Here is an 11,102-nt window from a genome sequence, read left to right as displayed (position 1 = left end):
ATGGCGAATATGAAATTAATGTAAAACAGCTTGCCTTTATATTATTATTATGCATGGATTAATGACTATTATAGTTATCTTAAGAAAAGCTAATTCTTGTTGGTGAAGAATTAATACAATTTGTAATATAACTGTATTCTCTACAAAAGGACGATTTCAGCCTATTGACAAAAGCACAACAATGGATTTGAGAAGGAATAAGGTTAGCCTAGATTTGGCCCATGCAGTGGAACATGCACATCTAACTAAAATATATGCAAATGGTTTATTTCTTGCATTCTTGAATGCCATTTTTAGACTAAATAGGCTATATGTGTTTAGCAGGAGACTCGCTTGCATGTTATAGCCTAATATTTTACAGTTCAGTTATATTTTTGAATATTTAAAAATATATTATTGATGTGCCACTAGTTGATAGATAATAGATTAGGCCTACTTAATTACAATAATCTTCTAATTGAGAATCAGCCTAATTAAGTCTTATGAAAGACTTTTATTATTATTTTTATCATCATTATTATTATTATTATTATTATTATTATTATTATTATTATTATTATTATTATTATTTACAAACAGAAAAAGCAGCTGCATTCATTTAAAGTTCGTGTTCGGGGTTTAGGCTATGTATCACCTGAAAATCACTTATATTTCAATGACATCAGTGATCGCCAATGGATACATAGAAAAGGTGCGTGTTTATGAGAGCGTTGTGTTTGTTGTGTTAACGACCGGTCCGTGTTGTGTCAGCAGTGCGGCTTTTCGTTTACACACAACAGCTAATGACCTGCAGTAGATCACATTACCTCACCAACTGGACCAGTCCTGTTCTGTGACCATCAGCCTCGGCTCAGTCCCAGTGAACGTCGCTTGCATAAATTTCGCTGACTGCGCGTGAAATACCACACCGTCGGGTTCACGTTTAAAAGAGGCTGTCATTTTCCCCTTAAAACTGTAAACGTAGAGATAAAATCTGGGATGTGTAAGGAAAATTTATTTAACACAAGCTGTGCTATTTCTCCCCTGTAGTCAAATAATGAGCTTTCGTTGGTTTTGTTGCGAATGGACTCGTTAGTAGAGGTGAAACGCACGGATCATGTAAAGTGAAAGCACGCAGTATTGGAGGTAGTGTGTCTCTCTCTCTCTCTGTGTGTGTAAGCCCAGCCTCCTTCTTTACATAGACACAGCAGCATTTACCTGAGACCATTACCTGTGTGAAGTGCACCTGGACGGACTCACATAAACGTGGATTTTACAGGAGAAAATAAATACGCTTTCTGGAAGTATAAAGGTCTAAAGGACGTGATGTATGATCCATTTTGTTAACTGATCTAAACACCGAGCTGAATTTTGTCTTGAAGCTGATTTTTGATCCTTATGGTTGCTATGATCTGGAGTTGACTCACATCATGTCCAAATCCTCAGATCAGTTTGACAGCTCAGATTGCGTGTGTTCATTCGGGATGAAGCTGACTTGGGATATAAACGACCCCAAGCTTCCACAGGTAGGCCTACATATTTAACATTTTATGCATTTGTGTGCAAGTTTTCAATTTCTTTTGGAATACCCTTTCTTTCTTATCTCAGTGTTTAAATAGGTTACAAAAGTAAATATTTATAGTAGCCTATCGGTGTCGGTCCAATTATCGGAAATACATTAAATGTCCTCTTGCAAATTAATTACGAATTAATAATAATTATTATTTATTGTTATTTTTCCAGGACACGAAGCAGTATGATGCGTTCCAGGAGTGGACAGATGGATATGTGCGTTATATCTACAGCAGTGAAGATAAGAACGCGCAAAGACACCTGAGCGGATGGGCCATGAGGAACACTAACAATCATAACTGTCAGATCCTGAAGAAGTCCTGTCTTGGTGTGGTGGTGTGTTCACGAAACTGCTCTCTCCCAGACGGGTCCAAACTTCAGCTGAGACCGGCCATCTGTGATAAAGCACGGCAGAAACAGCAGAGTATGTTCAGGAGCATTTTTTCTCAAACAAGCAGCATCTACTAAACGAGTTAATCAGGCCAGGAACGAATCTGATAAGAAAGGACAGACATATTTTACAAAACAGGCTTGTTGTAGCGCGTAGTTTGAAATACCTTTGAAATGTCTCAACAGCAAATAATCGCAATCTTATCAGAAATCTTTTTTTTTTTTCTCTCTAGATTTTTATAGTTGGTTTTTGGTTATATGGAAACAGCCTAACAAAAGTTGACACATCTGTTTTCTTTTTTTGAAGCACCAGTGCATATATTGTTTTCTAACATCTACTGTACCACTGTAACTTAATTAACCACTGTTAATAGACATTACTACATTTGCACTTCAATAGACTCACATTTCACGTCCACTCTGGGTCACTGAATTTCTCTTCTCTGATAGTTGAGAGCCTGACCCTCTCACTCATGACCTTGACTCTTTAGCTCAGTCAAAAACACTTGACCTCTTGTTTATGCTGACTTGTGAATCATGTCAATAGATAAAGCTACACATGAGAATTTTTTCAAAATAGCTCATTAAATGGGTTGTTGGTATCTTTGTAAAAGGCTCAGTAAAACTATGTATTCGTAATGTACCTTTGCAGAAAAGCTTTGTCCGAACTGTAACTCAGCTCTCGAGTTGATTCCGTGCCGAGGTCACAGTGGCTATCCAGTAACAAATTTTTGGAGAGTAGATGGGAAATCCATTTTTTTCCAGGTGAGTTTGGCTGTGAAGACATTTATTATTATTATTATTATTATTATTATTATTATTATTATTATTATTATTATTATTATTTATTTTATTATAGTTTAGATATTGGTTTGATGTATTTCTGGAAAAAAATCTTTAAAGGCTTAAAATAAACAATACCAACATTATTATTATTTTTAATAAAATGATTGTTTCATTTTCAAATGACATTGTAGAAATTACATCTAATTTAACTAATTAAAAAGTCAAAATATATAATTTCATATGACTGAATAAACAGTATACCAACAAAAGTAGTTTTTTGAAGAATCAGATCAGTTAGAAATAAGGTAACATAAGTAAACTACTCCTTACAGTTTACAAATTATAATACATATTTTAAAATGAAAATCATCAGCTTTAATTGCATATATTGATGTCACTGTTCAACATAACTGTGTATTATATTTAAATGTAGTTAAGTATTTAAATAGTTATGAATATTATTGTGATATGTTCAATTCCCTCTGTCTGTTTTAAGGCTAAAGGAGTGCATGACCACCCCAGACCAGAGAGTAAGTCTGAAACAGAGGCAAGAAGAAGTGCAGTGAAGAGAAGGATGTCTTCACCACACTTTTCACAGAAAAGAAGACTGGTGGAGCCAGAGGTAACACACATATTCATAAAATCTGTGACACTTAAAAGTTAATCCCAAATACACAAAATTCCAGGTGTTAAGACTGAAAATATACTTATAGATGAACACAGTATTATTAGTTGTATTGCAAGATGCAAGATGCAATGGATTATGCACTATATACCATTTAATTAGTTGTATGTCTCATATCTTTATTTTAAGATATGCACAGTATCATACTATATCTTATAAGTGGTCTTTTACTGTAACGTGACAAATGCAAAATCTTGTAAACATCCAAAAGGCTTTAAATTGTGGTCATAGTATAAAGTGGCCTTTGTCTGCTTTAAGTAACATAAGTAAAGTTTTCTTTAAACAGCCATGAGTTATATAACGCATTTGTTTTAAAAAAAAATATTGTAATATCAGCAAAACTATATTGCATTGTTTCAGCTGTAAAATGGTTACCAGTGAGCTTAAACTAGTTTACTTACAATACATTATGGCCTGGTTTCACAGACAGGGTTTAGATTAAGCCAGGTTTATGTCTTAGTTCAATTAGAACTTTTAGAAACATGCCCTAGAGAGAGAGGGAAAAAAAAACATTACTTGTGTGCATATTGAGACAAAATAATGGCCGTGACATTAAGATATGTCAGTGCAACTCGAACATGCATTTCATTTTAGTCTGGGACTAGACTTAAGCCTTGTCTGTGAAACTGGGAGTATAGCTATAACAGTTACAAGAAGGTATTATAGTAGAAATTATTATAATGTATTATAACTTTTTATGATTATTCATGAGATGATGTAACATATTAGAAGGGTTTAAACCTTTTAAGTTGCAAACATTATTTTGTTGAGTTATGTTGACATAATAATGTTGATCATTACATCAATTGTTTTTTAATTACATCAAATAAACCATTTACAATTAAAAAAAATAAAATAAGTTGTAGTGTCTCAATGAAATTGTCTTCTATTTTTCCGATGCTTTTCATAGGACTGGATAAGGAGAATAAAAGTTGAAATTAAGTCTTAAATTTTTTGTTTGTTTTTTAGTGAAAGTAAAGTCATGTTAGTGTGCAATGCTGTTATGTTTGACATTTAAAAGAGTTTCTGTAATGTTGAAGTTTTTTGGTTACCATTGTGCTGAAGAGTAGACTACATGAAGATAAACACTACATTGACTGTGTTAATGCCAGTGACAAGTAATATATTTGCTCATTAAATATACATGTTAAATAAGTTAAAGTAAGCATGTGCTATTGTAGCTGTGGATTTGAACTGAAATGGATAAGATTAATTGGCTACAACTCAAGTAGTTGGAGCGACTTAATTTTGAGTACTTTTCTGAGAAATCTTAACTTGACTTTTTGAGTAATCAATGTCATAACTCTTTTTGAGATAATTGATACAAACTTTTGCGTTAATACATAATTTTTTATCATTTTGAGGGGATAAGGTGAATAGAGATGTTAAACTCATTCTAAAGATCTCCATATAAAGGGCCAATAGCAGAAAACTTACATTTGATTTTCTGTCACCAGCCTGGACGTTACCCCGAAATGGCCTACCCAAATATCCACCAGCTCACCATGGATGGTCCGGAGCGCTTCAGCATCATTGCAGAGTCCAACTTCCCAATACAGACCCAACACTATCCTCCGTTCCAGAACCCAGAGCCCTACAAGTTCCCTTATGACACACACACAACAGCAGCCATGGCGGAATCACCGAGCCCACTGCAGAAGCCTGCCAACCACCGTCTGTATATGACTCGCCCTCCTTGTGGGTATGACTTTGCAGTCCCAGGATACCTTGGCTCAGGGCCTTATCCAACAACATTTTATAAGGATCCTTCTAGCCCACAAACTGAGACAGAACACAATAAGTCGGGGACTAGCCTAAGTGGGGTGTCTCATGGCACGAGTCCTTTAGGCAGCCATGAGCGGAGCTACGCAGAAACTACAGGAAAGCATCATGGCTGGAAGCAAATTCTTAGTAAAGGTGCCTATGGGGAGAGAGGAGACTACACTCAACTGCCAACCAACGCCAACCACCACTACTACAACAGTGACTACCCATGTAGGTACACTGGACCTGCACCTGCTACCCCAGCAGCGCTGCAGACCATAATAACCACAACCACAAAAGTGTCCTACCAGCCATGCCCCAAGCCGTCTGTTGTCAAGTATGGAGAGAACATCTATGATGTGAAAGGCCTTTCTAACTGTAACTCAATCTTGGAAGAGTCCTCTCCCAACTCTTACTCGGATCTGAAGATGCCAGAGGATTCGGGAGTGATCAAATCTGCTCTGTCATACCAGGACACGCTCCCAGCTAAAATTGAGAGGTCTGAAAACTTTGAGGGCTATCGCTACAGCAGCTACAGCTCCAATAGTTACCCTGAACGAATGTCGCATCCTTTCAGGTATGAGAGTGGGGAATACTGAAGGACTGCAGACAAACAGATGGGGTACAAAAACCCCAAGAATATCAGAGCAAGTATATAGAAATGTGTTGTTATTTATATTCAGTATTTGAGCTGTTTGAATGTCCTTAGTTGTAAAGTGATTGTAGATAGTTGGTGGATTTTTGTGTAAACTTTTGATATATATTGATTTAATACACTGACATCAGTGTTGAGTACATTTCCATATATTCAATTAATGTGTTTTAAAGCCATGATTGGTTATTAGCTGTTGTCCTCGAAAGAAATAAAAACTGTGTCAAATGAGAATTTAGGGAGGAATTTTGGAATTTGTTTATTTGATGTTCATTAAAACGGCCTCTTTAACAAAACTGAGGGCATGCACAGTGTGATACTTATTCTAGAACAGATATATTGTCATCTACAACAGGAGAAAGACACTTTATCTTGTTACGAGGAGAATTAAATAATCATAATAAAACCATAATACACCATCTCATGTGGGATTGACAAAACTGAAAAATTCTAATAGCTTTTAGCTTTGACTCAGCAGCCTCTTCTCAAAGATACTGCTTTATGTTCAGCATGTCTCTATAGAAAATCAAAAACATGATGTAAAGCATATAATCATGGGCTTTGTGACTGAGAGCTTTTAAGACATCTGAGAGAAAGAGAACACACTCTTCATAAGCTGACAGAATCCAGCAAAGAATATTCCGCTGTCAAAAAAGGGATCAAGGATAATCACAAACAATTAATCGGCTGCTTTGAATGAGAGAGGTGCCCTGACAGGCTACAGACCTCGAAATACTCCACACTCCACTAGACAGAGAAAAAGAGATACAATTAAAAAGACAGATAAAATATCTGACAGCATAACAGACCAGCAACAAGACAACACAGAAATATAAAGACAAGGAGACTGTGAACAGGCAATAAGAGCGGGTAAGAGAGGCTGTAATACCTGCTGCTGACAGCATCTCTCCTCACAGCCACTTTGCAACAGACAAACACACATGAATGAATGAACTAACGCACACTTAAGCTTTGTTTGCAAATGATGTATTTATTAGTGTAATACCAGTCATCAGTCGTGATTTGGTTTGTGAATAATTGTGTGTTTGATTAGTGTAAGTAAAGTGGAAAAACTAAACATGTCATTAGTCAGACATTGTAATTGTTCTTGAGAAAAAACAAAACAAAAACAAGCTTTCATTTCTCATCTATGCCCCTATACTTGATTCTTTTGCAGTCCAAGTCAAAGACATATAAACTGTTACCTGGGTCATTCCAGTTATGCTGTAACTTTTGAACCCTGTAACTGTTTAAAATAATATTCTATTATTTTTAAATTATGAAGTATTTCAATGCAAACATATATCAGACTTTGATAAATACTCTTTGGGCAAGCTCAGATTATTTACAAAATAATAAGAAAATGAAACCTAAAATGAAGTTACATGAAAATTACATAAATAGTAGAATATTTTTTAGAAAACAGAACTTCTTTTAATAGTAAAAGTTCACCCTTTGTACACCTTATTTATCTAGGAAACAACTTTTTTTTTATTCTCCAGAGCTCCACCAAATGGAATTCCATAATGTCTGCTTTTAAACAGATTTCGGTAACACTTACAGAATATGGTTTCAATTGTTAAGTTATCTTGAACTAACAATGAACAATAATTCTACAACATTTTTTAATCTTAGTTAATGCTAACTCAGCCTTCACTAATACATTTTTAAAATCAAACATTGTATCTGTTAATATTAGTTAATGCACTGTAAACTAACATAAACATGATACTTTGTACTAACATTAAGAAAGGTTAAATGCAAAATGCAAAAACATGTTATTCATTGTTAGTACATGTTAGTTAATGCATTATGTTAACAAAAACAAATTTTATAGCAAAATTCCACCAAATTGAACTGAATAATTGTATTCACAAATGTTAAACACATTTTCCTTTTTTTAAAATATGAATTCATGAATACGAATCAAACTGAATTGGTCCGTTCCCTTGTTCCATTAAGATTTATACAAAATGTTGTATTAAACTCTATTATTTTTTTTTATTTCAAAATTCTTAATCCATAATATAAATAATATGTAAGGATTATTCAATTAATTTACATGAACTTTTACAATACAATTGAAATTCGTAAGTCTTAAAAACAGGCTGAAATATTTTTTGTGTGTGTACCTAAAGTGTACCTTAACAGTTAAACTGTGTTTACACATTTCAAGGAATGAACCTGCGAATGGCTTATACATTTGTATCTGAAGAGAGAGAAGAATATTTGTAACAAAAAAAAGTTGAGCCTCTGTGTTTGTGTGAAAGGAGCCATATCACTGAAGATTAGCTTATTGTATAATGCTGAAAATGACCAAATGTGTAGCCCTCTTTGTCACAAATAGGCAAGCCAAATGTTTAAACATTATTTAATAAAAATAATGAAAAATCTATAGCCGCTCAATGGATGAATGTTGGTGTTACTCTACATCTTTGTCACCCCTATATTTCTGCTCTAGCCATCATGATCTGCTGCTAACTTCAAGCGGTGATGTTTACAAACAGTGAATGAGAGATAGGCCAGACTCAAAGCAGCTGCATGATAATCTCTGGAACCATAGAGAACTTCAGAGACACGTTTAACAGTGGCACCACATCCCTGAGTGATCAGAGACACGCTGGGCTTTGGACTCAACTGCATATGACACCCATTTCTGCTTTGGTGCTTTTGAGATATACAAGACTGCAGTAAATGTTTGAAACTTAAGAGCCAAAATCAGACTGGAGCTGGACTTTTAGAGCACTGACTTTAAAAGAGTTTTTTTGCACACGGTTGTTTTAAATGCAGTTCTGTAGTGCATGGTGCTGAAAATGTTGAAGTCATGGGTTTGATTTTCAGGAAATCCTGATTAAATGTCTAACTTGTATACTGCTTTAGATGAATAAAAATAAATAAATAAATAAATAAAACTACTATAGTTTTCCACCAATAATGTAATTATTCTCTGAAAATCTTAAAAATATGTGGCAATGCCCTGAGAGATTTCATTATCCTGACCTGTCAACAATGGCTGAAGTTTCTTCTTGTATTCGAAATCAATTGAAAACATGAGTAGATATAAATATGAATTTGCAATCTCATTTGCTGTTAATTACAGGCAGATGCCCTTCCCGTTTCATGGTCAAATTTCACAGAATACAGCAATGATGGGTTGTAATTTTTTTGAGAAATGAAAAATAAAATAAAATAAAAACGTTCAATAAAATAACTTTGAAACTCATGCTTTTCTTTTAGAATTGTATGGTGTTTAGTCCTCATTTACATTTAAATTAAACGTTACACCAATTATAAAAATAAACTTATTTTACTTTCACATCAATTGTATCAATATCTTAGTTTACCATGAAGTCTGACAGTCACAATGGCAGTCTCTCTCTCTCTCTCTCTCTCTCTCTCTCTCTCTCTCTCTCTCTCTCTCTCTCTCGTGCTCTCTTCTGTCTGTCTAAAGCATTAGCAGGAGAGAGCGCAGGTGGCATGTGCTATGACAGTCTGAGTAATGACCTCTTACTGTCTCCATTGTTCCTTTATATCAGCCATTAGGTCTCATGCTCCTCATACTCTCCACCTGCAGTCTGGTGCTCACAAACTCATGAGAGCATGCATCAACTCTTTTTGTTCTTTGTGTCTCAACCTCTCTGTATCAATCAGGTCAGCGGCTGGAGTGCTACTATGTGCTGTAGCCCTTTGATAGTGCACACATCCACCTCTTTGACCCAGTGAGTTTTAAAACCTTTTCACAAGTTTCTTACATAAGAGTACATTTAAAAGGGAAAGCATTTGTCCAATACGCAGTATGCCCATGGAAGGGTTTGTTTGGAAGATCGTAAAAGTTCTTTATTGAAACATTTCTCTAATAAATGCTAGCAAATTTTGAAAGCTATAGTTTTGGCATTCTCATAAATCAATTAAATCATGTTCCAGTCTTTAAAACTGTACAATTAATTTTACTCTTAGTCATATTTGCATTCCAGGCTAAACAAATTAATGCAAGGATTATGAAGTTTTTCCCATTATAAAGAGAATGTTTGTTTCACAGCTTTCACAAATGCTTATAAACTTGAGAAAACTCTTGATGCTTTGTGAATGTGCCAGAATCCGTCACTTTGAGGATCACATGGGACAAACAGGACGTGTGACATTTCTTACACCGTACATCAGATCTGAAGCGTTTCAGTGGAAGCTGTCTTACTGATGGATACTGTTTTTTTGTCCTTAGCAATGAACCATAGATGGAATGCTAGCAAATGGAATGTCAGCCCAAAGAAACTGTTTAATTGCTATGAACGGCTGCATAACAACAGGTTAGTCTTTATTCCATAGTACGAGATATTGACTACTGATTGGTGCTGGAATGTATGATTGGAAGACAAGAAACGTAACATAAATCAAGTGTAACCGTTGCAAAATGTCAAAAATACCATGTCCATTGAGGCCACTGTAACTACAAAGACACCAAAGTCACACTTTCACCCTCAGAACTAAAGAGTCAAATTATCAATCACAGTACCACACTCAGGGGCAGTGTTGGGGAAAGTAACTTTGACAAGTAATGCATTACAATATTGCGTTACTCCTTTAAAAAGTAACTAATTGCATTACATAGTTACTTTTTTTTTTCAATTAATGCGTTTACTTTTTCAATTAAAGTTACTTTTGCGTTACTTTTTCTCAACTGGCCTGGCTTGTTCGTTGTTTGTTTGTTTGTTTGTTTGTTTGTTTGTTTGTTTTTTATATAATACAAAAGTTCTATTTTTGGGCAAAAGTAAAGACCCTTTCACATCAAAATTGAAATAATAAGCCTCAGGCTGAAGGAAATGCAAATGCACGCCTTTACAGTAGAGGGCGCAGCTTAAACAAACCTTTCAGCTGTGCTGCCATTCTGGATCACAGGAGAATAGGATGCTGGAGAAAAAAAAAAATTAACACTTACTTCACCAATAAAAACAAAAACATTTGCTTATGGTTTAACTGAATTATCGAAGTACATTGGTCAATAAAGTAAGATTAAATGCATACAAATATTTGTTTTATTTAACATATTGAATTATTGGAGGTTTGCATAGTATTCTGATTTTGCATTTGGCTGAATTTTATTCATTTTGAGGAATACTGAATCTTTTTTGTGCAAGTGAGATAAATAATAGTTTATCTATATATAATAAGAGTAAATGCATGCTCACGTTTAGTCTAGAACTACAAAAAACTATTTTTACACAGCGCACACAATGCCTCTGTACTTACGATTTTTCTCAACATTGGGACAAGAGAGCT

General features: G+C 34.8%; 1 protein-coding gene across 4 annotated transcripts; it reads left to right on the top strand.

Moving 5' to 3' along the window:
- Positions 1–663: 663 nt before the first annotated feature.
- On the top strand, positions 664–6,941 carry gcm2 (glial cells missing transcription factor 2). Of its 4 annotated transcripts, none has more exons than XM_079806633.1 (6): positions 664–1,307; positions 1,426–1,505; positions 1,723–1,975; positions 2,594–2,706; positions 3,224–3,349; positions 4,870–6,941. In XM_079806633.1, the coding sequence occupies exons 2-6, from the start codon at positions 1,464–1,466 to the stop codon at positions 5,773–5,775; spliced, it is 1,440 nt and encodes a 479-aa protein (XP_079662759.1). In that variant the 5' UTR covers positions 664–1,307; positions 1,426–1,463; the 3' UTR covers positions 5,776–6,941. The 4 variants fall into 4 exon arrangements, with proteins under 4 accessions (XP_079662759.1, XP_079662758.1, XP_079662761.1 ...); XM_079806635.1 differs by having other exon boundaries at positions 835–1,291; positions 4,870–6,935; XM_079806634.1 differs by having other exon boundaries at positions 905–1,125; positions 4,870–6,935.
- Positions 6,942–11,102: the final 4,161 nt, after the last annotated feature.

The sequence above is a fragment of the Gobio gobio genome, assembly GCF_949357685.1.
Source record: "Gobio gobio genome assembly, chromosome: 23".
Classification (NCBI taxonomy): domain Eukaryota; kingdom Metazoa; phylum Chordata; class Actinopteri; order Cypriniformes; family Gobionidae; genus Gobio; species Gobio gobio.
This window is presented reverse-complemented; position numbering and strand designations above follow the sequence as displayed.